Source organism: Mesoplodon bidens (assembly GCF_964165515.1).
Source record: "Mesoplodon bidens genome assembly, chromosome: 19".
NCBI lineage: Eukaryota > Metazoa > Chordata > Mammalia > Artiodactyla > Ziphiidae > Mesoplodon > Mesoplodon bidens.
Genome location: NC_138179.1, coordinates 42555748 through 42583393, shown reverse-complemented (window position 1 = coordinate 42583393; position 27646 = coordinate 42555748). Strand labels below are relative to the sequence as shown.

The 27646-nt window shown below is 48.9% G+C and overlaps 2 protein-coding genes across 9 annotated transcripts in view; one reads left to right on the top strand and one right to left on the bottom strand.

Annotated features, from left to right (window-relative positions):
• The window catches only part of CCDC40 (coiled-coil domain 40 molecular ruler complex subunit), a 41876-nt gene extending 31212 nt beyond the window's left edge, over positions 1-10664 (bottom strand). The window contains exons 1-7 of the mRNA XM_081220140.1: positions 10401-10664; positions 8873-8933; positions 8007-8444; positions 2666-2798; positions 1541-1704; positions 591-674; positions 298-517 (exon numbers count right to left, since the gene is read on the bottom strand). Coding sequence (XP_081076266.1) covers positions 298-517; positions 591-674; positions 1541-1704; positions 2666-2798; positions 8007-8444; positions 8873-8933; positions 10401-10429 — 1129 coding nt within the window. The 5' untranslated portion in view covers positions 10430-10664. The remainder of the gene's footprint in view (positions 1-297; positions 518-590; positions 675-1540; positions 1705-2665; positions 2799-8006; positions 8445-8872; positions 8934-10400) is intronic.
• Positions 10665-11289: 625 nt separating this feature from the next.
• The window catches only part of TBC1D16 (TBC1 domain family member 16), an 85614-nt gene continuing 69257 nt past the window's right edge, over positions 11290-27646 (top strand). For all 8 annotated transcript variants that reach the window (XM_081219481.1, XM_081219478.1, XM_081219477.1 and 5 more), the window contains exon 1: positions 11290-11354. The gene's annotated coding sequence lies outside the window, so the exon portion shown is untranslated. The remainder of the gene's footprint in view (positions 11355-27646) is intronic.

Sequence of the window (27646 nt, the reverse complement as noted above, 5' to 3'; positions counted from 1 at the left end):
GCCTGCCGGCTTTCAGTGTTTGCTCCTTTGCCTAATTAGGTGCATTTTAAGACATTTATGTCTTCCTTCCCCCAAAAGTTTGGGAACCCCTCCAGTACGGGAACACAGCTTGCCTTTCATGAAGCCATGCGATGGCATGTGGGGACACCCCTCGGGGTCATGATGGCACTTGGGAACACCCCACCAGGTTACAATGGCATTCAGGGATACGATGGTATGTGAGGATGCCCCTTGGGGTGTCTATGGCACGCGGGGCCGCGCCACGGGGAGGCCTGCAAGGACACGGGGCTGCCTTACGCTTCTTGCGCTCCTCGCCGGCGGTCTCGCAGGTCCTGGCGTAGCGCAAGCGCACGCTCTGCAGCTCCTCCTCCTTCTTCCGCCTCTCGCACGCTGTGATCGAGTGGCGGTCGTGGCTCTTCTCGAGCTGCATCTGCAGGCGGGCCAGGTGCTGCTGGACCCCGTAAAGGTCCACCCCCAGCTCCTGCCGCTGGACTCGGCTTTGCTTGGTGGCCACGCCCTGCACCAGAGAGAGAAGCTGGGTCACGGAGATGCGGGTGCACAGCCAGGTGGAAGGCGGGACAGGTACGCACCAGCTCTTGAAGTTCCAGCCTCAGTTTCTCTATTTGCCGGTTAAGGTAGTTCTTCAGGGCGGCCTGGAATCTTATCATCAGGGGCTAAAACAGTGGAAGAGCATAGCCGGTTACTGTGTTGTCCCCGCCAGGGCTTAGCCTAAATTGCCACAACTCTTGGCAGGGGACGGCAGGAATGACTTCCACGCTGGGTGCTCCCCACTTCTGCCCAGGATTCTTATTCCAGAAGCCACAAATTCAAGGCACTTGTTGTCTCATCCTAGGCACCGAAGGACCTGAGTGCAATATGACAGGGTGGGCGGGGGCAGTGGTCCTGGTTTAATCCCTGGGGCCAGAGGGCAGTGATGAGCAGTGCCTGGGACGCCAGCACCAAATGAACCCTCAGTCCCTTTTCCCAGTGCAACCCTGATCCTTCCCGTGGTACCGGGAGCACCAAGTCTTTCCAAAGAGGTTCATCCAACCAAGACCTGCCCTCCCCTCCCCACTTGCCAGAGGGGTGGGACACTCAAGGCAGTGGCTATCCGTGGGGGTGATTGTGCGCCCACCCAATACCCAAAGTCTGGAGACATTTCTGGCCGTCACAACTAAGGTGGTGCTACTGGCATTTAGTGGGCGGAGGCCCCAGGGATGCTGCTCAACATCCTACAGTGCCCAGGAAGTCCCCACCACAAAGAGTGACCCGGCCCCAAATGTCTATAGTGTGGAGGTTGGGAAATGCTGACTCTGAATGAATGAACTTAAAGGGAGAATAAACTTTACAAGGTGGCAGCTCAAACCCTGCGGATAAACCATTCAGGGAGCAGGTGAGACCTGAGTGTGGCATTTGCCGGGTGGAGGGTGGGCCATGGAGGCTCGGGGCAGGGCAGGGCCTACAGGGCAGGTGTAGGAATGTCTCTAAGTCCATCTTTGTCTGCATGGGGCAAAAGCAAAACTCCAGAATGTTTCCTTACATGGTTTGGGTCCAAAACCACCAGCTGGGATCTGTCTTCTTTGGCCTCGTCGCTGGCCTCAGACTCCACGCTCTCCACCAGGCCTCCTTCCTCGGCCATGCTTAACTGCTGGATCCTGTCCAGGAACAAGGATGTGGCTCCTTCCCTGGGGTGGGCATCAGGCTCTGGGGGGACGAGTAGGGGGGAACAACAAACATCACTGAGGAGTTAATAGAGAGAGTGCTTCTCTGGAGGAATTATCAGGCAAAGCTGACGCCCAGTTTCGTGCAACAGGATGGAAAAAAGAAACAAAAGGCACCCCTTTGGGTTAGGGTTCACAAGTGCTATTCACAGGGTCTTCTGCTCATGAATTTTCTACTAGCTGATTCAACACATTCTGTAGAAAGGATTCACTTTAAAGGTAGACAAGAAGGAAACACATTTTGTTGATACCTTTTAATACATAAATAGTGAACAGAAAGGTGGCTTCTTAATGATGGACTAGATGTTTTTTTTTTAATGGAAAACAGATATGATTGAAAAGAAATCAGTGAGGCTCTAGTTTCAACTTTTCTCCCTTCCTGAGCTGGAGAGATCCTGTTTTGTTTCTAACTCCTTTAGATGTGTGCTGTCTGCATGTTGCTTGTGAGTGATGTGAGGCTTTGTTAGCTGGACCATCCACACACACCCATCATATGGAATATAAAAAAACCCAATCTGCTTTCCCACGTACTCAACACTGGGATACCAGAGCCAAGTGGAAAGATAGGGGTGTGCCGGGAAAGCCTTGGAAAGTCAGCAAACAGACACACGTTTAGGGGTGAGCTGCCCCGAGACCAGAAGGCAGTGAGACATTTGGCCAGGGCTGTGGGCTGCAGTGTCACCGGATCTTGGTTCTGCCACTTACACGGATAGGTTACTTAAAGACTCTTAGGGTCTCTAAAATGGAGAACAGTGCCTACCTCACCGGGTTGGTGTAAGGATTAAATGAGATAAAATAGAAAAATGCTCCACATGTGTTATCCATATCTGTTCATGATATTTTTATCTTTTGGCTCACAGTGCAACAGGAAACAAGGTAACAGGTGGTGAATGAGTGGCAGCCCTCGCGTAGAAGGTCATGTGAAGTGGCTTGTCCCACAATACCTGGCTCCTGCGTGGAGGGGCCCTCGGTAACCAGAGGCGGCTCATCAAAGTCCAGGGATGTGTTGCTGCTCCCCCGGCTCTGTCTGAGGCGGTGCTGAGCCCCCAGAGGAAAGACCTTCTGCTGGAGCGCCCCCTGGGATTGTTTTTAGAGCAAAAACAACCAAATCTGAATTTATGAGGGTTTAGTCAGGACTAAGGAGTTAATTCATTACAGTGTTCAATTCAACATAGTTGTGGACTTCCCTGGTGGCGCAGTGGTTAAGAATCCACCTGCCATTGCAGGGGACATGGATTCGAACCCTGGTCCGGGAAGATCCCACATGCCACGGAGCAACTAAGCCCGTGCGCCACAACTACTGAAGCCCGCGCACCTAGAGCCCATGCTCCACAACAAGAGAAGCCACCGCAATGAGAAGCCCACGCACCGCAACGAAAAGTTGCCCCGCTCGCCGCAAATAGAGAAAGCCCTCGTGCAGCAACAAAGACCCAACGCAGCCGTAAATAAATAAGTAAATAAATAAACTTATTTAAAAAAATAGAATATTGTTTGCATAACATTTGGCTTTTGCAAATGGTCAAAACAGAAAACACCTACCGCCACCCCCATGAGGAATCCGGGAGTGGTTTCTTTCTGTCCTGATCTGTAGCAAAGTGTAAACGCTGAGGCACGGGTGTGTGCTGGACCTGGGTTTCTTTACTCCCAAATGCTGCTGTCTCCAAGGATGGTAAGTGACACCTCTGAGCATCCTCTTTGTAAAAGGATGCTGGAAAGCCTGAGCCCTGGCCAGGGTCTCCCAAGAGGGCTGTTTCTTCTCTTCTTTCAAACTGTTTCACTTTAGGGACATTTCCATATGAAAGGGTTTTCCCTCAATAGAAGCACCTGGCCCCATTTTAGCTCTAAAGGGGACTCTTGCAACGATTATTGTTGACAGTAATTACTGCTGCTGATGAATAGGTGAATATTAGTAACAACAGACAATGACCCTGCACAAGACCCTGCAAGGTGGATGCCAGTCATTTCTGTCATCTGTAGGGAAGCAGCTCACAGAAGCTGAAGCCCTTGCCTAAGTTCGCACAGCCAGCCAAGGGTCATCTCAACGTCCAGCTCCTGTTCTTTCTAATTGTACTTCCTCAAGTGATGCTGCTTCTAGAAATGATTTCTGAGGCATCCAGAACCACAATGACATTAATGGGGGCCCAGAGTCCAAAGCCCACCTCTGGGGTGTCCAGAAAGGGCTTCTCCTAATGAGAGGTCAATGATGTGTCAGACCACGCCGATGACACAGCAGCTTCTACTCCACGATTAAGTTACTTCTTAAGACTGAGAGGTGAGAGGTGAGAAATACGGTTCTCTCTTTGGGCTTGTCTCTGCCCTTCTGGCTGATCAAATTTGGAGACTGTTTCTTCGTGAGTTTTCTGGAAACTAGACTCGAGGATGGAAATTGGCTTTACAGCTCAACAAGTGACCTATACTTCAACACTCCTGGCTATCTTTTATTTATTTACTTTTTGGCCATGCCTCACAGCTTGTGGGATCTTAGTTCCCCAGCCAGGGATTGAACCTGGGCCCTTGGCAATGAAAGAGCAGGGTCCTAACCACTGGACCGCCTGGGAATTCCCAGTCCTGGCTATCTTAGAAAGGAGGGCACTGTTTTGTTGTGTTAAATTCTTAAAAGTGATTTTGATCATGTACTTGTCATTTGTAATTATAAAGCTTAATTAGGGCTCATCGAATATCAAATTGTGTCATTCTCTAAAGTTATTAACTCTTTTAGGTTTCACAGGGTGGGGAGGGATTGTCACTTCACCGTTCAGAGCAAGAGTGACCGTCTGCCATCACAGCTGCATGCCTCTGGGCAAGGATGTCCCTTGGGCCCTCAGTTTCCTCACCTGAACTATGGGGATAATAATAGTTCCCACCTCACAGGGTTGTTGTCAGGATTCACTGAAGCAACACACGTCAAAGACATTGAAGTGTCCAGCCCAGAGTCCATGATGGAGAAACATTATGCGTTCTCTTCCTGCCCCGCCCTACCCCTCACTTCCCTTCTAGAGCAATCAAACCTAAAGCCAACAGGTTGGCTTGGCCCAGTGTGGGGTGATGAGCCTGGACAAGGTGAGGAGAGCAGGTTCCCGAGACTGTCCCCAAGGTGGGTCCTGATAGCACAGGTGTCAGGCCTGGGCCTGCTGAGGAGGGGTCCTGGTGTGGAGAGTCACAGCCCAAACAATTGGGGCCTGGCCTGGGTGGGGTTGGCCTAACAAGGTGATGAGGGTGTCCACAGTCAGGGTGGCCCAGTGAGGGTGTGTGTCCGAGCCTGAGTGGGGTGAGGAGTGTCCACATGGGGGCAGGGAAGTGCAGTGAGGGTTACATTCGGGGATTGATCAAATTAATAATATGTTAAGGATAATAAGGACCAGGTCTCCTACTGTTGGAAAAAGGAGTTAAAATATAGAAGGGGAGAAAACTAGCAGGAACCATGTCAATGGTGGTTTGGAATTAGAGACGTTTTGGTGTGAGCTACGTGTATGTGTGTATGTGTATGGTGTGTTTGGGGTCGAGGGTTCTGTGAAAAGAAACCAAGCTCCTGGAGAAATGTCTGGTTCTCAGGCTGGGGCAGTCTGTGCCAGAGAACAAGAAAGTGCCTAAAGGATGATGGTGGTTAAAAAAAAAAGAAAAAAAGAAAAAAAAGAATGGTACTGATGTGTCAGAAAGACACAAAGGCCAATTTGAATGGGCTCACTGGTCAAATTGGGAAAAATCTGAGCTTCAATATAAATAATGATAGTAATGAATTATAACACAGTGAATGAAATGGGAAACAGTGAGTCCATTCAGATATGAAACTTTACATGAATAAATTGAAAGTTAAAGAGGGATGGATGTTACCATAGTTTCAGAGTATCCCTCCCATATTTATCTCAGAATGAAGAGTTGTTTTTAATATTTGAAAATCAATCAATGTAACCACCAAATTAACAAACTAAAAAAGAAAAAAACATGATCCTCCCAATAGACACAGAAAACACTTTTGACAATAGCCAACATCTTTTCATGATTAAAAAAAAATCCACAAAGTAGGAATAGATGGAACTTCCTCAACCCAGCAAAAGGCATCTATGAAAACCCACAGCTAAGGTCATATGCAACTGTGAAGATTGAAAACGTTCCCCCTAAAATCTGGAAAAAGGATGTCTGCTCTCACTAATACTATTTGACATTGTACTGGAGGTTCTAGTCAGTGCAGACATGAAAAAGAAATAAAGGGCATCCAGATTGGAAAGGAAGAAGTTAAACTGCCTTTGTTCACAGACAACACAATCCTTTTCGTGAAAAGTCCTATGGATTCCACAAAAAAAAAAAAAAGCTACTAGACCCAACAAGGGTGATTAGCAATGTTGCTGAATATAAGATTGATATACAAAAATCAATTGTATTTCTATAAATTAGCAACAAACAATTGGAAAGCATTTATAATGGCATCAAAAAATGCAAAATAGGAAATTCCTTGGTGGTCCAGTGGTTAAGACTCCACGCTTCCACTGCAGGGGGCACGGGTTTGATCCCTGGTCTGGGAACTAAGATCCTGCATGCCACACAGCATAGCCAACAAAATAAATAAATAAAAAATAAAATATTCCACAAATTCTTTAAAAAAATGCAAAATATAGACGGATAAACCTGACAAAAGATGTGCAACAGCAGTACACATTGCTGAGATAAGTAAGAAGTCCTAAAACAATGGTGTAATCTGTTGTTGTTTTTTCTCATTTGAAATAAATATTCACTTTCCTATCTTAAACCAAAAAAGCACCTTCTCACAGAGTGTTTCTTAAATGCCTAGGGGTGAGGGGTATCTTTATAGTGGATAAGGCTGACACTTTTTTCATCAAGTGATCCAAGCCAACATCATCAATAATGGACAAGCTGAAATGATGCATCACCTGACAGGACACCAGGAGAACACAGCACCCTTCTGTGACATTCCTGCTGAAGGATCTTAAACCAAACCTGGGAACCTGGAAATACCAGGCAAAGCCAAACTGAGGGACATTCTACTAAATAGCTGGCCTGTGACCTTTAAAAGTGTCAAGGTCATCAAGGTCAAGGACAGATTGAGAAGACAAGAAACTGGGCAGCTGAAGGCAACAGGCAACTCTGAACTGGAGCTCTGCTATAAAAGACATTACTGGGGGCCTCCCTGGTGGCGCAGTGGTTGAGAGTCCGCCTGCCGATGCAGGGGATACGGGTTCGTGCCCCGGTCTGGGAGGATCCCATATGCCGCGGAGCGGCTGGGCCCGTGAGCCATGGCCGCTGGGCCTGCGCATCCAGAGCCTGTGCTCCGCAACGGGAGAGGCCACAACAGTGAGAGGCCCGCATACCGCAAAAAAAAAAAAAAAAAAAAAAAAAAAAAGACATTACTGGGACATTTGTTGAAGGAGGCCTGAGGATGATTGGGTAATGTAATATAATTTCTTGATTTTGAGAGTCATTATATTGTTGTTTGTGGGAAACATACATGGGAGCATTGGGAGGCAATGGGGTATCAGATTGACAGCTTACTCTCAAATGCTTAAAAAAATTAAAAGTTCTATGGTACTCCAATTTTTCTGTAAGTCTGTGCTTGCTTAAAAATTTAAAAATGAGGGGACATCCCTGGCGGTCCAGTGGTCAAGACTTCACCTTCCAATGTAGGGGGTGCGGGTTCGATCCCTGGTCGGGGAGCTGGGATCCCACATGCCTCTTGGCCAAAAAACCCGCAAAATATGGAACAGAAGCAATATGGTAACAAATTCAATAAAGACTTTAAAAATGGTACACAAAAAAAAATCTTAAAAAAAAATTAAAAAATGAAAATTATAAGAATGTAACTATTGTCATTATCCAGAACTGCACTGTCCAGTATGGTAGCCACTTGTAACAATTGGTTATATAAATTTAAATTAATTAGAATCTTCAAAAAATTAAAAATTCAGTTCCCCATGTCCCTGGCCACATTTCAAGTGCACTATAGCCACACGTGAGTAATGGGTACCATATTGGACAGAGCAGATAAAAAGCATTTCCATCATCATGCAGAATTTTACTGGACAGTGCTGCTCTAGAGACTGGACACCTAGATGCCCTTACATGGAATGTTCCCAACTTGGGTTTGGGAACAGCAAGGGAGGGTCCAGAAACTCTTGGCATTTGATGGTAGATCCTGAGACCTAAGTTTACTAAGGCATTTCTAACAGGGATTGCAATGTGAATTATTTATAGCGTACCCTGAGTTCCTCACATAGGAGTACAAACAACTTGAGCAGTAAAACACTTGCATAAAACAGACCTCAGGCTACTCACCGATTCCTGGTCCATTTGCTCAGATGAGCCTGACACTTGCTGGGAGGGCTCTGTGGAGGTGACCCCCACTCCTCTGGATTTGGATGGGCCGGGGGCCTCTCTGTCTTCAAGACCTGTTTTCCTCCTTGCTCCTTCATGCCGGCGTGTGGGGCCAACTTCATCTCTGGCCACCTCCCCAGGACTGATGTCTGAGTAAGCCAGATCTGGAGAACTGACTTCCCCTTCAGGGGCCGTGGCTTCAATATCAGATTCTAACTCCTCTTCAAATTCGAATTCCTCTTCCGTTTCCATTTCCCCTTGGATTTTGACTTTCTCATCGTCTTCATCTTTGCCCTGGACTGTGACTTCCCCATCGTTTTTGATTTCCCCTTCAGAATGCTCTGGAGCACCCTCAGTTTCTTCATTTCTCTGGTCACTGCTCTTCTCTATCGGTGATACCTGTAGCCATGTAGCAGGAAAAAAATCAGGATACAAAGTATAAAGGGTCTTGTGAGGTTTTATTCTTAATAAGGTAATTACACCAATGGGAAAACTGCAGCTACACACTCTGAGCATCGCTAGGAGATTATGTTTCATGCTTTAATTTATCTGCTCTCTGTTTTTGGTAATTATTTTGCATCCTTCATGACAGGAAATGACCTCTGAAAAACTCAGGGCAATCTAACTGTAGGATATCTGAGGCATTCCTGAAGAGCCACCAATACTTCAGAATGGGGTGGAAGGAAATTGAGCTTCTCTGCAAATGACTTGAGTCTGTTCTAGAGCAAGGTCCTAGGATCATCGTACAGTTTTCTTGAGAAAGTCTGAACTCTCTTTAGTTCTTAGTAAATACAGCCCAGACTAATTCATCCCATGAGGAACTTTACCCTGTTGCCTTCATGATTCTGATCCTCTTGTCCTTCAGGAGATTTGCCTTCCAGGTGAGACCTGGTGGCAGAGAAACAAGTTAACAGTTTCAAATAACATCTTTCTTTTTCTTGGCATTTATCACCTCCTTGATGTCTGTATATCTACTTATTTACTCGTTAATTATCTGCCTTCCCTCTAGGCTGATGGCCATGACTTTGTCACTAACACCAGCACTAGATCATGCCTGTCACGTGGCACAAAAGACTCACTCCAAGAATGAATGAAAAATGCAATTATCGAAACATTAAAGGAACAGGTAGATTATGCCAGAAAAGTCACTATAAATATACCTCTGTCTGTGACAAAACTGGGAAAAATAAACGCAAAATAAGAGAAAATTGTACAAAAAGGACAAATATTCTAGAAACTCTTGGTTAGTTTCCCCGTGAATTTTTCTTTTTTTTTTTTTTTGGCCATGCCTCAGAGCACATGGGATTTTATAATAGTTCCCCAACCAGGGATCAAACCCGTGCCCCCTGCAGTGCAAGTGCAGAGTCTTAACCACTGGACCGCCAGGGAAGTGCCAATTTCCCCATGATGTAGATAGTACAAGAATGTCACATTTTAAAATTGTTTTTTTTCCTAATTAGAAAAAAACTATATATTTTTTAAAAGTAAAACTAATACAGAAATATGTGACAGACAATGAAAATCCCCTGTGACTTCTCCTCTCCTTCTCAAGATAACCAGTGGTAAAAGTAAGAGATTTAAGGGTATTTTCTTTCAAATATTTTTCTATGCATTTAAAGCCACCCACCCACCCAAATTAGAGATCACACTATATATACTGTTTTGCATTTAGTCTTTTCATTTATTGTAATCTGGACTTCTTTCCAGGTCAGCACATGTAGACCAACCTTAAAAAAAAAAAAAGAAACAATACAGCAGTGTCTAATGTAAAAGGTTAAATTCTTTAAAATAGTTTCTATCCTTTTAAACAAAGCATAAGAGAACAGAGGCCTGGAGGCCGTATTTTTACCTTACTACGGTCTATCTGTGTGCTCAAGGCATTCACGGTGGGGCTGCCTGACCATAGGGACCCCGGCCCATCGCCTGCCCCCTCCAACCCTGGTGAGGGGGAGGGAGGCGGGGGGCTGGGCTGGTGCTCCCTCTCACAGCACCTCGCTGGGGCAGCATCCAGTACAGAGACCCCTGCTCTCAGGGCTCTGCAGCAGGGACTACCAAGCACAGTGGTTGTCATGGTTACTGTGGGACAAGCAAGTCCCGGGTTTCAGGGAGTGGAGCGCCCGGAGCGAGGGGAAAAGGGGAGGGTACGGGAGAGGACAAAGGGACGCGAGGTGAGAAGGGAGAAGGGCGCGCAGGAATGTGGGGGTGTCCGGGGAGGGCAGGAAAGGCCCAGAGGGTGGGGGTGGCAGGGGCAGAGGGAGGGGAAAGGGGCATGGAAGGGAAGGGGCGCCTAGGGGGCTATAGAAAGGGGGAGGCGTGGGGGTCGCTGCGAGACCCAAGGTCCCTAGGCCCGCTTACCCGCCAGCCCGGCCGCCAGGCTCCGCCATCTCCCGTTGCTACGCGACGCCGTCAACATCCGGCAGGCGAGGACCACGCGCTGGGCGTGCGGGGCGGACGGCCTTTGTGCCATTTATGTGCATTAGAAACACAGAACATCTAACTATGTAAATATATTAAAGGATAAATACGCATTTTCTCCATCTTTATCTCTAAGACCGAGCTCTACCCCTCCTGGCTCAGTTTCTGTAAAGCAACAAACATGTCAACGTGCGTCCAGCTGGGCAACTCCGGCTCCCCGGGGGATCGCGCAGGGCACTCGGGGAGCCGGGGACCTGGGACGGCTAAGTGCCCTGAGGGTGGCAGGCGGAGGTAGGGGCACGAGGGGCTCCGGAGCCGGCTGCACCTTCGGATGCCGAGACCCCTCCTAGTGCCCGCCTGTCCATCTCCAGACCTGGGGGGCTCAGCACCCCTTTCCCGGGGTTCCTGCGAAGAATTCTTGGCGGAAGAGGGACGCCCCGTGGTCTCCTGATGGGTGGTGTTCTTTTCCTACCTCAAAATAGGAAAAACAAACGCAGAGAGTGGAACAGAGAGGGCGAGCACGCACGTGGAGCGTCCTAGGGGGTCTGCCTTCACTCTGGAGGCTCGGGGCTTCCCTCCGGGGCAAAGTCCTGGGGCCGGAGGCCCAGGCGGGCGGTGAGGCCCGGAATGGGATGCGGGCAGCCGGGCCGGGTCCTGGGGTCGGAGGGCGGAAGGTGACTTGGGCAGTTCCGCGGCCGGGTTGGAGCCCGTTTGGGACCTGGGGGTTGGGGGGCTGGCCTGATTGGGCCGGGGGCCGGGTTGGGCCGGGGGCGGGCCGGGGGCCGGGCCTCGCCTCGCGTCCCCGCCCCACCGCTCCTCACAGGCGGCGGCGGCAGTGGCGGCGGCGGCGGCTCCGGGAGCCGGCGCGAATCCGGCCCCCGGTGCGGGACCCGGGTGGGTATCTGGGGCAGGCCGGGGGCCGCGGGGGCGGGGTCTGAGGGGCCCGCGGGGGACCGGGCACAGCCCCTCCGCCGGACGGGGTGGGGGCGCGCGGGGCGCGTGGGCCTGCAGCCGCGGAGCCCGGGAGGGGCCGGGGTCTGGCCGCAGCCCAGAGAGGTGCAGGGCCGGAGCAGAAGCCGGGCGGGCAGGAGCACGCCGGTTCACGCGGAGCGATCCCTGGGCCCCCTCTCCGCGGCGGATGCGGGCCCCTGGGGCCGGGAGTGGGCCTACTTCGGGAAGATTCGGTCTCTGCCTGCCTGGAGCTTTGGGCCGGAGAACTTGCGGTCTTTGTCTGGCTGGTCGTCAGAGCACGCGAATGAGAAGTTGTAGGGGCCCGCTGTTCGCCGACACAGCCCCCTAAAGTGTGCATTCCACCCGCACAGCGCGCGCGCTTAGCATTCCCGGCCTTAGGGTGGGTGGTTCGGCTGTTCAAGAGCCGCATGTCAGGAAACTCACTTCCTTTAGGCCCGGGCTCTTCCTCCTGTTCTTTTCTTTAAAAAAAAAAAAGAAAGAAAGAAAGAAAGGAAAGAAAGAAAAAGAAAGAAAAGAAAAAGGAAAAAAAAATAGGCAATTTAAGATTGCTAAATATAACCTAAGGAACGCTGCCAGAAGCGGTGAATCTTGAAATCCTGTTATTCCCACACTCGGAAGTTGGTGTCATATGTTGGCCACAATCTAGTTCAGATCCTATTCAGAAATAGAAAACGACATAATACGTTCACTTTCCTTACCGTGAAGTTTGTTTTACTGCCTCCTCAAGTTCATAGGAGAAGCTGGGTTGGTTGGCCAGCCCCTGTGACTGGTCCCACCGACTTTTCTTTACCACCTGCAGGCACCAATTCTTTAATTTGGAAAGAAGAGGGAAATGGTTCTCAAAAAACGGCCATGTGATGGAGGATATTATCAAAGGGCAGGTGCAAAGGCCCAGTTTCATGAATTCCATCCTAAATCTGTCAGAGATTGATTAGAGAACTTTTAAAAAATCTGTGTGTTAGTTTTAGAAATTCCTCATTAGAAACATTAATGTTTAATTGATTAGCAAACATTAAACACTTTTAAGAACCAGGAAAACTTTTGCAAAGAAAGGATTATTAAGGTTAGGAATGCATTTTAGTATTAACTGTGAAGCTCGTTCATGGCTATTCATTGTTGGTATTCGGAGGCTTGTTCTCTGCTGAGTACGCTTGGCTTGTGGAGTGTTTATGGTGAGCAGTCGCAGAATATGACTAAGGAAAGTTCTTATCAGTGGAATTTTTTAATCCTCCAGACACGATGATTGTTGTGTAAATAGCTTCTGATTATCATGCATGAATTCACTGAACCCACTAAACAAACCCATAAAGTCAGTACTGACTTTACAGATAACTTTACAGTTATCCCCATTTTACAGGTGGGAACACTGACACTTAAAGTAAATTCCCCAAGTTCACACATCCAGGAGTGACAGTAATAGAGGCCTTGGGCCCAGGATGCTCCAGCTCCAGAAAACCACTGTAGCACACTGCCTCCCCTCTTGTAACTGGCCCCTATGATTCACATGCACACACTCTCCCTGCCCCCATTTTTGCAGACAAATAACATGGTTCACTCTGCCAAGTGATTCATAAACATGCAAGAGAGTGGGGACTAATCTATGTCACCGCTAGCTGCTAATATCAGTTCAGTTTAGTCTGTAAAGAGCTCCCTAGGCCTCAGTGTAAAGGCATCTGAGAAGACAGCCACTGGGTTTGCAGAACCCTACCTACAAATGTGCTGGTCTCCCTGCCTCGGGCTTTGGGTAGCTCAGTGCACTGGTTAAAAACATGGCCTCCAAATGTAGACTGCTGGGTTCAAATACCAACCCTGGTACATAGTACTGACTTAATACCTCTGTGCCTTGTTTTCTGCATCTGTGAAGTGGGGGTAATACCACCTACCACGGAGTTCTACTGCAACAATTATCTGAAATACCTAGTACCTGGCACATTTGAAGTGCTTGTTACTATAAAATTTTAATTATTATTGACCATCATTTGGATTTTTCACATTTAACTAGATTGGTAAAAACGTTTGATTTTGTTTTTTGGTTCCATGTGTATGTGGGCCATCAGATGGAAAGCTAATCATAAGCAGAAGTGGAATTCTCCATTTAGGTATATTTACATTCTTTTTTTTTTGCGGTACGCGGGCCTCTCACTGTTGTGGCCTCTCCCGTTGCGGAGCACAGGCTCCGGCTGGACGCGCAGGCTCAGCGGCCATGGCTCACGGGCCTAGCCGCTCCGCGGCATGTGGGATCTTCCCAGACCAGGGCACGAACCCGTGTCCCCTGCATCGGCAGGTGGACTCTCAACAGCTGCACCACCAGGGAAGCCCTACATTCTAATCTTTGTAACTTTTTGGGGTGCTGAGTCCCTGTGGGCTGTCCAGGGACCAAGGTGATCAGGTTTCCTGGCAACACAAATCTGGAGTAGAGATTTTAACTTGTCCCCCCACATCTGGCTGAGGGTCCCCAATTTTGTTATTTACAGGCCTGAATCCTCTCCTGTAAGAGTAGTGAATTAATTTCGTACAGTGGTACAGTTGGGGAGGATGGCTTTAAACATGATGGATTTGTAGCAGTGGAGTGGAGTGGAGTGTAGCAGTGGTTTTATTGGTGTACATTGTATTGTACATTGTTCTATTGTATCTGTATTAGGTTGATGAATACAGTCTAATACAGATACAATAGATGAGGCCAATGCACAGAAAAGAAGGCACATACTTTCTGTTCCAAAAAAAAAAAAAACATTGGGGCAATAATATAGGAAATCTTTTCCCATTCAATTCGGTGCTGTTGGTTTTGATGCTACCGACCACCCACGTACCCTTTGGGCACCTGGTCTGGCATCTGTAATAAATCTGCTTTGATGAGCTGTCTGATGATATCTGATCTGAAGCGTGTCCTTTACTCCAATCTTCTGAACTGATAAAAACATCCTCAGAGAGGAGAGAAATCAGGTCACTTGCAACTGAGTTCGACGTCTGCCTGCAGTAGCTTCAGTCATACAGCTAGCGCAAGGAAAGAACAGAAAGAACCCAAATTCATTATCCAATCTGAACGGCACGCCCTTCTCTGCCTGAGCCTTGGGCAGCGAGTCTGAGCAGGTGTTTAGAGTTGATGCACAAGATGAGGAATCTGTGTGGACTCACCTGACCACATACAGAGATGTGGCAGTGTCTTTTCCACGCTCCTTCTGGATTGGCTCCTATAGAAACCACCATAACAGGGGTGCACCCTGAGCCTGTGTCCGCACCTGCTTGCACACCTTGGTGTGTGTGCTGGTTTTCCACCGAGTGACCCTGATCCTGATTTCAACAGTCTGATAAATTGGTCTTTACACTTTCCGGCGTTGGAATCTGAGCAAAGCGCATACTTAACAGATGGCATTGGACACCCTTTCATTTTTCAATTTCTGTAGCTAAAATGCTTTCCCTGAGCAAGATCGGTTGTGTTGCATTCCAGGGGTGTTGTCAGTACATTTCCCCCCAGTTTGATTTCTGTTTTGTGGTACATTAGCTACTCCTTTGCCACAGACAGTGAGAACCTCTGTGTGTTAAAGTTTACAGGCACAGTATAGAAGTCAGGTGCACCTCATCCACTGTGGGGTCGGTTATTGCTTTCCTGGCTGGATTTGCACTTATCCTTGCCTTTTGGGTATAGTCCTTCCTTGGTCCTCAATCCTGACTCATCTTTAAGTCTGTTTCTTCTTGCAGGCCCCCCTTCCTTGGCTCTTTGAGGGAAATGGTGTTGGGGGGTTTGCTGTCGAGGGGCACAGGCAGCAGATGGTTTCTCTTGGGAGAGGCAGAGGCTTTGGGACTTTCCAGGCAGTGGTGACAATTGAAGTGACAACTGGACAGTTGGAAGAGGAAAGTCACAGCTAAGCAGGCCACCAGACCTCCCCTCACCCTCGTTTCTGAAACTGTCTTCTCCAGTTACGGCCTCCTGAAGGTCCTTTTTCCTTATGGCAATTAGCCCAAGCCTCTGGCTCTGGAGTTGATGCCCTAAGCGTCATTCCTTCAATTTAACTGCAAGTCGATTGTTTTGGTCCTCATTTCTACACAGAGGCCCCACCCACAGCAGCCCTGTCTTTGGGCCACAGTCTTTTTCTTGTGAATCCTGAATGCATGTGCAGCAAATGTATTTCTCTGCTGCAATAGTCCCATAATTTGAAGTTAAATACAACTGAGAGGAGGGGTGATATCATCTCACAGGTGTCTTATCTGGGCAATGAGACTGAAGGATACCCACCTTTCCCTGAGAACGGGGTTCCTGATCTGCAGGATTTATATCACCCAGTGAACCTCAAAGGTCGGGGTTCCCAAAAAGACTGTGGTGCACGTGCCTGGTTCTGGGTCGGTAGAGAGAGCTGGGGCCTCCTGCGAGGTGTGTTAGCAGAGATGTTTTGTGGGAGGAAAACGATCCTTGTTTGCGTGTGTCTGGCTCGTGTTTAAGATGGCATTGCCTTGTCCCAACTCTGTGTTGATTGGGCTTTGAGGGCAAAGCAGATGAACCGGTTTCTCCCAGCCACGTGGCAGGTGACCAGAGCTCAGGGCATTTTGCTCCTGAGCAGTGTGACAATGACAAGGCCAGGGGAAGAATCACCTGTGGGCTTTGCCCCATGACACGTCCCCCTAAGGATGCAGTGGCCCCACTCCCTACCTGCCTCCCCCTAGGTGCTGCGAACAGCTGTCACGGTGGGCGTGGGCTGCGACCCTCAGGTGTGAAGGAACTGCCAGCTTGTGAGCTGATAGGACCGCACCTGTCCTGCTGACCCAGGGCGGCCCCGAGGCAGGCACACAGTACAGAACAGTGAACGGGAGAAGCCTGGGCAGAGCGTTTCTACTACTGGCTCCAGGCTGCCCCGTTTCTTTGGTCTCACTAGGAAGGTTCAAGAGACGTTTGCACCTTTGCTCTATTTGTTTTCCCATTTGGGAATTGATGGAGCCTCCAGCACAGGAACCAAGGCTCTGGCACTGGTCTGTGTGCAGCTTTTCGCTGTCCTGTCCTGCTGCCCGCTCAGAGACACGGAAGCCAGGTCTCCCCTCTGCAGGGTCTAGGCCTGGGTAGTGGCTCTGACTGGGGGTTTGATGGTCAGTGGAGATAGAAAGCCCACCCTACCACAGGTGTAGTGTGGTCGGCAGAAGAACAGTCCCCACAGATGTTGCTTCCTAGTTCTGGGAACCTGTGACTGTATTAGGTCACGTGGCAACGGGGATTAAAGTCGCAGTTGGAATTACGGTTGCCAATCTGGTGACTCTGAGGTGGGGAGATTGTCCTGGATTATCCAGTGGGACCATGTCATCCCAGGGTCCTTGAAAGTGGAAGAGGGGGCCCAGAGTCAGCGTCAGAGTGATGCCCTATGAGAAGGACTCCACTCACATTGCCGGCCTTGAAGGAGGAGGAAGGGGCCACGAGCCAAGGGATCTGGGCGGGTTCCAGAAGTTGGAAAAGGCAGGAAGACAGATTGTCCCCTGTAGCCTTAGGAAAGAACACAGCCCTGCTGACACCTGAGTTTAGCCCAGTGAGACCTGGGTTGACTTCTGGCCTCTGGAATTGCCAGATAATACACCATTGTTTTAAGTCCCTATTTTTGTGTTGACTTGTTTCGGCAGCCATGGGAAACCAATACACTCGAGATAGAAGTGCTTTGTGAAGGAAGCAGGAGGGGAGACTTGTGTCTCTTCTAAAAGGTGTCATTTCTTCATCTGTGTTTTGCTCATTTCTGGCTTTTGGTGACTTTGCCTCTGTGTCTAGGAGGACTCCCTTTCCCTGGATATAAATCACCAAATCTTGGGGGATGAATTTTGGGTAATAGATGCCTTAACTTCATCCCTGGAAACATTAGCTAGAGGAGAGCCCCACCCCTCACTGCCTCTGGGCCAAGTGTCAGTGGCCAAGTGGCCCCTAGGGGGAGGGAGGAGGGAACGTGTGTGGTTAACAGCAGGCCTGCCGCTGCCCACTGGCTCCAGCCCAGCAGCAGGGCCAGTTCTGAACAGGGCTGTGAAAGAAATCTGCTACCCTTCCCAGCCCCAGCTACTTCTCTTGGGGCTACTGCCGTTTCTGACATCTTTCTCCTGCAACGACCACCAAACCCCCCTCCTCTTGGAAGCAAACTTGAGCTACTTTCATCGCCAGTGTAACTTACTGCTGCAAGCAACAGAGCGCCAAGAATAGTTCTCAAAGGTGTTCTAATTCTTAAAGACTTGCAGGTTAATAGGAAAGAATGGACTCCCTAGTCAGGGAGTTTCTGCAGAGAGTCTTTTGTTTTATGAGGGTGTGTGTTTTTTCTGGGGGGAGGCCAAGTTGATCTGCCCTTTGAATTACACAATAGCCTATTTTGCAAAAATGTCAGTGGTCACTGACAGCTCAGAGCAGCACAAAATTCAACTTGTAATCAGGTATCGATCAGAGATGGTTAAAAGCCAGCTCTGGCATTTTTATTTCATACCTTTTAAAATCATTGCCCTTTTTCTTTGTACACCCAAGCTAATGCACATTCCAGATCTTGGCCTGACTCCATCTCTATATTCCTTGTACCAACTGCCAGGTTGGCATCGCTCTCCTTTCCATCAACAAAAACATGGCATTTGGAACTCTACTGAAAATGGCATTCTGGTAGGCCCTTCATAAAAGGATCTTCTCAGAGGTATCTTGGACTCAGGAACTTATCATCTAAAATCAACAATATTGATGAAGACATAACCATTTTAAAGTAATGGTATTAAGTGAACGCATTCGAGGAGAATGGGGCTTTTTAATCATTGTCACTGATCTACCTGGAGCTGTTTCTCTATCCACCTTCATCTCTCAGAATTTGGGGAGAGGATTTATGATATTTGTACAAAGTGCTTTGAGCATCTTGAGCTGCTATTTTGATTTCAATTAACTCTAAGTCCTTACTAGAGTTGTGAAAAGTCAGATAGCTGTTTTCTGGCTACAGGCTTCACTGGTTTTGTGTGTTTTAGGATCTCTGCTGATGGCATTTAACGATTGTGCTATGTACCCTGGTCCCCTACTCTATCTGGGTAATAAGGAGAATAAGTCTGGCCCGTAGAAAGGCCCCAGACCTGTGAAGGGGACCTGGGTGTTCTGCTTGCTCTGGGTTCTGTACCCGGCAGCCTTTCTGGAGCACAGCTTTCTGGTCTCCCAGGGAGGTGGGGATCTTTGTTCCCTGCAGGACACCGGGTCCCTAAGGTAATGGGTGTAAACTGCTCTGCACATCGGATCAAGAACCATTCAAGGTCGTGCGTCTTATGGATTCAAGGACATTAGGAAGATCTCCCATCAAGTTGTTTGGTCTTTGCCAGGCCCTGGCATTGCTGCTGGCAGCCTGCTGTCAGTGCGGGGACCAGAGCTCCCTTTGTTGCCGGCCTCGAGCTCCCTGTCCTTTTCCTTGCCTCCATCCACACGATTCCACCTCAGCCTGGCCTCTTTGGGTGCAAGCTTCCTGGTCCCAAGCGTCTTTTTAAAAAATTAATATATTTTATTTTTCAGGACAGTTTTAGGTTTACCAGAAAATGAGCAGGAAGTACGGAGAGTCCATATACCCTCTTCAAGTTCCACTATTATTATTTTTTCATTGTGGTAAAGTACACACAGCAGATTTTGAATATTGACCACTTTGAAGTGCACAGTTCTACGGCATTAAATGCATTCTCATCCTTGCGCGGCCATCACCCCCATCCGTTCCCAGGACTCTTCCCTCCTCTCCACCTGGGCCTGCTCCTCTGGCTGGGAGCTTTCCCTGTGCACCTGCTGCTGCTTCTCCTGGTGGCGTCTTCCAGACAGCCCCTGTCATCCCAGCCCGCAGTGCAGGCGCCAGGCCGTTGATTAGCTCTGCCGCCCTCCCTACCAGTCTCCCCTCTGTTTTACATGCCCCTTGGAGGCATCAGCACTCCTCTGTGCCTGGACATCACCCTCTTCCTTGGCCTGAGCCCCAGCCCTGACATCCTTTAAGGATCGCCTCCACTGTTTCCTTCAGAGCCCTGCCCCTTATGTAGTGCTCCCCAGAAACCTTCCAGCTGCGCCTCCTGCGGGCTGTGATGTGGACCCTGCTGTGGAGCAGTCACATGCCCCCCACAGAGCCCATGAGTGCCCTGGAGGAGGCAGGGTGCCCCTCCCAGGCTGCCCCTGTTTCTCTAGCCCCATCCCCGGCCCTGCCCCCAGCCTGTTAAATCCCGTGGGAGCGCCCAGTTAGGACGTAGCCTCAGGGTCAGGAGGGGGGCACGTGTGCAGAGGGTGCCCACAGAGCCTGTAGGTGGGGCATGAAGGCAGGGTTGGGTGGAGGAGGGGCCTGGGGCCCCAAGGCCAAGACCTTTCCCCTCTCAGGCAAACTGTTGAAGCCCGAGAGCCAGCCAACAGAGGGGCTGGGAGAGGGATGCAATTTGGGCTCCGCAGGGGATGCAGCTGGTCAGGGAAGTGAGGGGAGCAGGTGCTGGGGGCAGGCCCTCCTCGCCCCTACCCTGCTCCACCGAATCCCCTCCCCAGCCCTCCCCCAGCCTCTGGCCTTCTTCCTCTCCGCCCAACTGCCCATCGGAAGCCCAGACCTGTGCTCCGCTCTGGACGCAGCTTCAGCAGGGCAGTGGTCGGCGTACAGGGAACGATCCCAGCAGTGGGCAGTGAAGGTCCAGGACGGCTAGACCTTAGAAATCTAGGAGGATGACTTAAATGATAGTATAGAGGGGCCCGTTGCTTCCCAAGACGGGGTTTTGGTCAGGTGGGTCTAGAGACCCTAGGGGAGCGGGGCGCTGTCTCTGCACGTCTGTGGCTTATCTGTGAAGAAGGAGCCCCACGACTCTGACCATTAACCTTCCCACCATCCCGGGTACGTTGGAACACCCCTGAAGGACAGGCAGGTACACAGAGAGCTGCCCTGGGCCAGACCACGATTAGTCAAGTCTCGTTGCCAGACCAGTGGGCACTGAAGCCCAGGGCCCTCCCCTCAGGGTGTCTCTGCAGGCAGTTCTCCAGACCTGCTGCTTCCAGTCCACGTCCCTGGACACAGAGCTGCATGCACGTTCCTCTACTCCGGGTGACATGTGGGCTAGAGCCATGTTTATTAACCCAGTGACAGATAGGTCCCTGGCTGCCAGTGAGGAGAGGCCTTCTGCAGCCTTGGATCCACCCAACACCCACCCCTTCATCCTGTTGAACACCCAACTGGTGACAAACCAGGGGATGCAGAGGGGGGTGACCCTGGGCAGCCACTGACGTGTCATTCATTTGTGCTGATAGTACAGCCTGAGCGTCAGAGGGGCTGGTCTACCTTCTGCCAGAGCCCAACTCTCCACCTTCCTCTGCGGGTGGAGGGGAGCAGTAGGTGAATGGTTCCCCATCTCAAATGGGGATGGTGTCACCTGGGCGCCCCTCTCCCCCAGACCTGCTGGGTCACAGTGTAGGGATTTGCCCAATGAATTTCTTAAAGCCCCCTGGTTTGGAGAAGCACTGAATCAGATGACCTTGGAGCCTCTGGGCACCAGTGGTGTTTCAGTCGAGCTGTGCTTTTTTAGCAGGCCCTGCTTGATGTGGGGCAACTGCACCCCAAGGGCATTGTCCTGGGCTTTGGGTGGGGAGGGCCTCCATTCTCATCTGGGAGGTAGCCTGGCAGCAACTGTGCTCTTTGGGATTCTTTTCCTTCCCTTTCTTCTGACAGGGTGGGGGGTAAACTCAGATTTATATTCACCAGCTGGAGGACTCGGATAGAACTGCCAAATTAGGACACTGCCAACTCGGATGGTGGGAGCCGAATAGAAATTCACACTGAGCAAGGAACCCAGCCTCTGCTGACTCGCAGGTCGTTGCCTTCCCCACGGTGGTCAGCTACAGGACGCGAGCTGTGATGGTGGAGCTGGGGGCTGTGTTGGGGGCGACTGTGGTCCCACGTGGTAAAGAGGACGACAGGTGATCGTCGCTCCCCACAGGGACGGAGGTGAGGGGCCCCTGGCAGGACCCGCTGTGTGTGAGGCATTCTGGACCCACGGGCCTTGCGCTGTAAATAGCAACAAGCCATCTCTTTAAACAGAAGCAAAATAAGGCAGTAAGGGGGATTCGAGGGGCAAGTACTGCAGGGGTTGGGGATGCAGGCAGAGAAGGTGTGTTTGGAGAGCTTGCTCTAGGCTCCTCCCTTTGGCTCAAATGAGGAAGCTGTGGCTGGTGGGCCCCTGGAATGGCTGGGGCCCGAGGAGGGCAGCTCTGGCTGGGCTCAGTCACCATCTCAGCTGCCGATGGGCAGAGCCCGGTTTACAGTACAAGCCGGCCTGTAATGAGAGTGGTTCTCACTGGAATGTGTTGGTAGTGTGAGAACCGTGTGTGTCCGTCACGTGTGCAATGTAGGAGAAGACGAGAGGGTGCAGACCAGAGCACGGACCAGGCCACACAGGTCTCTGGGTTATTGCTAAGGGCCCCCTCCTTTTAAATTTCCCGTAAGATTTTACATGACACACACCCCAGCTTTATTAAGCTATATTGATGTCCCTATTTTTATCAAGTAACAGTACACAGTAAAAACAGGAAATAGCGATAAAAACAACATAAACACTCGTTCAGTGAGCTGGTGAATAGTTAACACGTGTGGCCATTTCAGGTAAATGTACACTTTGAATTAGGCTTTTTGAAATATCAAAAGTAGTTCATTGACTATGGACATCATAAGAAAATTAGATGAAAATATAAGCCAGTGATGACTGGATCTTTGGCTTGAGATGAATGATATAAAGTGTAAAAGTGATAAAAAGAAATCACTAAGGAAAAGTTATCATCAATTTGCCTAGAAGTTTAAAACCTCTGTATTTCAAAATGAGTAATACAATTAAAAGGCAAATAACAAATTAGGAAAAACATACATGCAGCAACAATAGCAAAGGATTAAGATCTTTGCTATATAGAGAGTTCTTTCATATCAATAAGAATTCTGACACCTCAGCAGAAAAATTGGCAAAGTACACCAACAGACAATTCACAAATGTTTAATAAACATAGGAGAACCTGCTCAAGTGAACTGATTATCAGAAAACCATTTTCCAATGACCAAATTAGCAGATTCAAATCCCTAAAACTCTGATACCTCTTTGGAAATCCATTGGACATTATGTCAGGGGTCCAGTTTTTCCTCCTAAGGAAATAGTCAGGAATCCCAGAAATTGTCCTAAGGAAATAATGAGGGTACAGGTACAGATTTATGTATAAAATGTAAAGTTTATTATTTAAGTAGCCACTATTTGGAAACCAAATATCTAATGATGGTGGCTGGCTCAAGAATGGTGCATCCTTTTTATTTATAGCTATCAAGATGGAGGGTTGACATTTTGAATTTTTAAATTAGTTAATAATGTGGTGTATTAGTATTCTGTGGCTGCCATAAAAAGTACCACAAACTGGGTGGCTTAAGCAACAGAAATTAATTTTCTCACAGTGTTGGAGGCTGGAAACCTGAAATCTTGGCGTTGAAAAGTTGGTTCCTTCTGAGGCCTCTCTTCTTGGCTTGTAGATGGCTGTCTTCATGTTCACATTGCATTCTCCTTGTACACCCGTGTCTATCTCCAAACTCCCTCTTTTTAAAGGATACCAGTCACTGGATTAGGGCCCACCCTAATGACCTAATTCTGACTTGATTACCTCTGTATAGAAGCTACTTTCAAATAAGGTTGAATTATGAGGTGTGGGGGTAAGAACTTTAACATACCAATTTGGGGAGGACATATTTCAACCTATATCACATGGGAAAATATATGTATGTTATAACTGAAAGAAAGGTATGGTATAATTCCAGTGGGTGGTTTTGTTTTGTTAAGATAGACACAGAAGATAGTAGAAAATACACAGATTATTTTTGGATGGTGTGAGTTAAGGGACATGTATTCTTTATACTTCTCTGAACATGTTTCATAATCTAAAAAAAGAAAAAGCTTTTAAAAAATAGGTCAAGGATTCTCCACTTCTAGTTTGACAGAGAGCAGAGGTCGGGAACCAGTTTTAATTGAGATGAAATAGGCTCACAAAGGAACAAATACATTGAAAAAACAAATGAGCATTGTCTGAAGAGAGTAAATATTCATGGCTAATGTTTAACAGACGTGCTGGATCTACCCAGAGGCACGTTGTCCCCCGCACTGAACAACCTGGGGGTGGAACTGGGGGATTGTCCTTGTTCACCCAGGTTGCAGGGGCAGGGGTAGGAGCCAGAATTCCACGCACAGAAGACAAAGGTCTCATGTTCAGGTGTGTCCGCTCACTGGCTGACTTGGGGTGTGCAGCCCCTGTTTTCTCATTTGCAAAACTGCACTTCTAGAATGTACCTTCCAGAGCTGCAGTGGGGTTTCACAGCCGATGTGGGGGAAAACGCTATATTGTGAACTTGTATTTTGGAATCTCCTTCAGAGCTTCCAGCACATTCTTTTGATTATCCTCAATGGTGGCAAACCGTCTTAGCTTGAAGATGGTGTGGTCTTTGGACTCAGCTGAGCGTTGTTTGCAGCACGCTCTGGAGTTTAGGGTGATTAAACTAAGTAATACCATTTGAGGCCCAGAAGGAGGTGGGGCTACAGACCTGCCCCAGCCTCACCCAGCAGGAGGCCACGGGCCCCAGGAGGCCACTAAGCACCTGGAAGGTGGCTGATGTGAACTGAGGTGTGCTTAAGTGCAAAATATACACCAGACTCTGGAGATTTAAAGAATGTAAAATAGCTCATGAGTAATTTTTCCATACTGATTACATGCTGAAATGATACTATAGGGGATATAGTGGCTTAACTAAAAATATACTATTAAAATGAATTTCCCCCATTTCTTTTTTACTTTTTAAAAATGCAGCTACTAGGAAACTTAAAATTGCATATGAGGCTCTCATTGTATGTCTTCTGGGCAGTGCTGATCTGGAGAAGGGAATTCTTTTTCTTGTATGGCTCATTAACTGATCTTGTAATCCTGGAATGATTCTTGAATTCTAAAAATATTCCAGACAATGGAATGAAGTCATCATTAGAATAAAAGAATATAGCTTTACCAGATGATTAATTGGAAGGAAAACACTTATTTTGATGTGTAGGTTCCAGTGTGATTTATTTTCTTTGGAACATTGGTTGTCAAGTGTCATAATGTGCCTTGTGTGTTCAGACAGGACTCAGTAGTTAAGACAGTGAGAGACGCCCCCTCGACCTGGGGAGGCCACAAGACTTCCCCAGAGGTGGGCCCGGAGGGGATTTGGGTAGCGAGGAGCAGCCCTGCCCCAAGTATCCAGAAAGTGGTCTGACCCGGGGGTCGGCCACATATCGCCCGTGGACCAAATCTAGCCTTCTTCCTGTTTTATACAGTGCACAAACTAAGGATGGTTATTACGTTTTTAAATGGGTGAAAAAACTGGAAGAGTTTTCTTGTGTAACAGCAAAATTATATGGAATTGGCGTGAGTATCTATTTAATAAAATCTCGCGGGACCACGGTCATACCTGCCCACGTACTGTCTGCTTTCACACAACAGGGCAGAATCGAGTAGTCTCCACAGTGACCGTTGGGCCCACAGAGCCAAAAATTTTTCCTGTCTGGCCCTTTACAGAACCAGTTGCCGTCCCCTGGGCCAAGGGGTCCACTTGATTCTGCAGCCCACATTGAAAGTAGTGTCTCAGGCATGGGGGATGCCTGAGAGGGGGTGGATTCGGGGCCCTGGATATGGCCGAGAATGGAGGGGCTTCTGTGGCTCAGGGCTGAGGAGGTGAGGACCCCAGCAGGGCCTGAGTCTCCAGGGTTAGTGATTTTCAAGGTCATCCTGACGTTGGGAACCTCAGCAATGAGAGAGAAGAGAGTGATGGATTTTTCTGGGTAAAGACGCAGGAATGGGAAGGGTGACTCTTGGGCCTGCAGGGAACTGTTAGAAGGATGCTGTGTTTGGGAGAGTTAGTAGCCGTGGAGGCAACTGGAAATATGCAAAGAGATGGGAGATCAGAGCAAGAGGGCACAGAGGGACACCCAGAGAGCCATAAGGGCCTGAGGATCCAGCCTTGAGCTGCCTGGTCCCAGGACATTGAAGGAAATTAGCACTGAGACAACCCCTACCCTGCTGAGCCAGCTGGACCCCCCAGCCCCCGCCCTCTGCCCCAAGAACCCGTCCAAGCACTGGACACAGAAAGAACTCCATTTAGGGAACATCCTAAATCAGCCCTGGATTTAAGGGTAAATGTACAAAGTGTAGAGGGTGCAAAGAACAATATAATTTAGCCTGAGAACCCCCTCCAGTTGATTATTCAAAAAGGTTTTACTGGGCTTCCCTGGTAGTGCAGTGGTTGAGAGTCCGCCTGCCGATGCAGGGGACATGGGTTCGTGCCCCGGTCCGGGAGGGTCCCACATGCCACGGAGCGGCTGGGCCCGTGAGCCATGGCCGCTGAGCCTGCGCTTCCAGAGCCTGTGCTCTGCAACGGGAGAGGCCACAACAGCGAGAGGAAAAAAAGTTTTACTGTGGTAAAACATACATGACATAGGGAATTCCCTGGCAGTCCAGTGGTTAGGACTTCATGCTCTCATTGCCGAGGGCGCGGGTTCAATCCCTGGTTGGGGAACTAAGATCTCGCAAGCCGCGCGGTGTGGCCAAAAAAAAAAAGAGGGACTTCCCCAGTGGTACAGTGTTTAAGAATCCGACTTCCAATGCAGGGGACTTGGGTCCAGTCTCTGGTCGGGGAACTAAGATCCCACATGCCTCGAGGCAAATCAGCCTGAGCGCCACAACTACTGAGCTCGCATGACTCAACAAGAGAGCCCACGTGCTGCAAGCTACAGAGTCCATGCACTCTGGAGCCCACACGCCACAACTAGAAAGAGAAAACCCACACACCACAACTAGAGAGAAGCCTGCACACTGCAACAAAAGATCCCGTGTGCTGCAACTCGCCACAATTAGAGAGAAGCCTGCGCACTGCAACAAAAGATCCCGTGTCCTGCAACTAAGACCCGACACAGCCAAAAATAAAGAAATGGAGGGAGGGGCGGGGGGGAGGGGGGAGTGAGAGAGAGAGAGAGAGAAAGGAAAGAAAGAAAGAAAGAAAGAAAAAGAAAGAAAGACCACTAAAAAAACCCCCACAAAAATGACATAAAATTTACCCTCTTAACCGTTTTTAACTGCACAGTTCAGTGGCATTAGGGACGTTTGGGTACACTGTTGTGCAACTATCACCACCATTCATTTCCAGAACTTCTTCATCTTCCCAAACAGTAACTCTCCCCATTAAACACTAACTCCCCAGCCCCCGCCCAGCCCCGGGCACCTACCCTTCTATTCTCTGTCTCTATCAGTTTGACTATCCCAGGTACCTCATATAAGTGGAATCATACAATATTTGTCCTTCTGTGACAGGCTGGTTTCACTGAGCATGTCCTCAAGGTCCATCCATGTTGTAGCAGGTGTCAGAATTTCCCTCCTTCTTAAGGCTGAATAATATCCCATCATATGGACAGACTCCATTTGGTCTATCCATTTCCAGTCAATAATTTGATCATACCGGCTTCAAGTTTTTTTTGTTTCTTCCTGAGAGCTTGAGTTGCAGCCCCTCTGCGACGCTTCCACCCAGCCACCCCACCCCACGAGGCTGGCCTGCACCCTGCCCAGCATGGCCTGAAATCTCGGACATCCATGATCTCTGACCAGGAAATAGCTTTACACACATCTCTTCATTGACACAGGCGACATCATACCTGTGGTCATCCTACTCCCAGCTTGGTGGGCGGCCGTCATGAGCCCCATTGACAGTAACGTCTGGTTGGTTCACATAGCTGCCTGGGCTTTTGTTTCATTTTTGCTGGAATTAAAATTGCTTTTTGCCAGTGTGTCGGGTGTTGGGTTTTCATTTCATGTTCTCAGTCCTTCTGTTTCTACTTCTGTGAAACGCCTGCTTTTTCTGTTGGGATATTGCTCCTTTTTTTGAAGGGAGTCTTTAGGAATTCTGTATATATTCTGGATCTGATCCTTTGGTTTCTAGTTTATTTTTTTAAAGAATGAGTTGTATGTTAACTCGGGTCCTTCACCTATCACTTGTGACCCCTTCCCAGCTGAGGCAGCCAGCGTGTGTTGGGACGTCAGGCTGGGCTTTGGGATGATGAGGACACACAGGGCAGGTGAGGGTGGAGAAGGCTGGGAAAGGTGGGAAGGATGAAGGAGAACCAGGATGTTCCCTGGGAAGCACCGCAGATGGCTGAGAATCTCAGGAAGGAAGGGACACAGGGGTGAACTCTGTGTCCTGGAGGTTTTG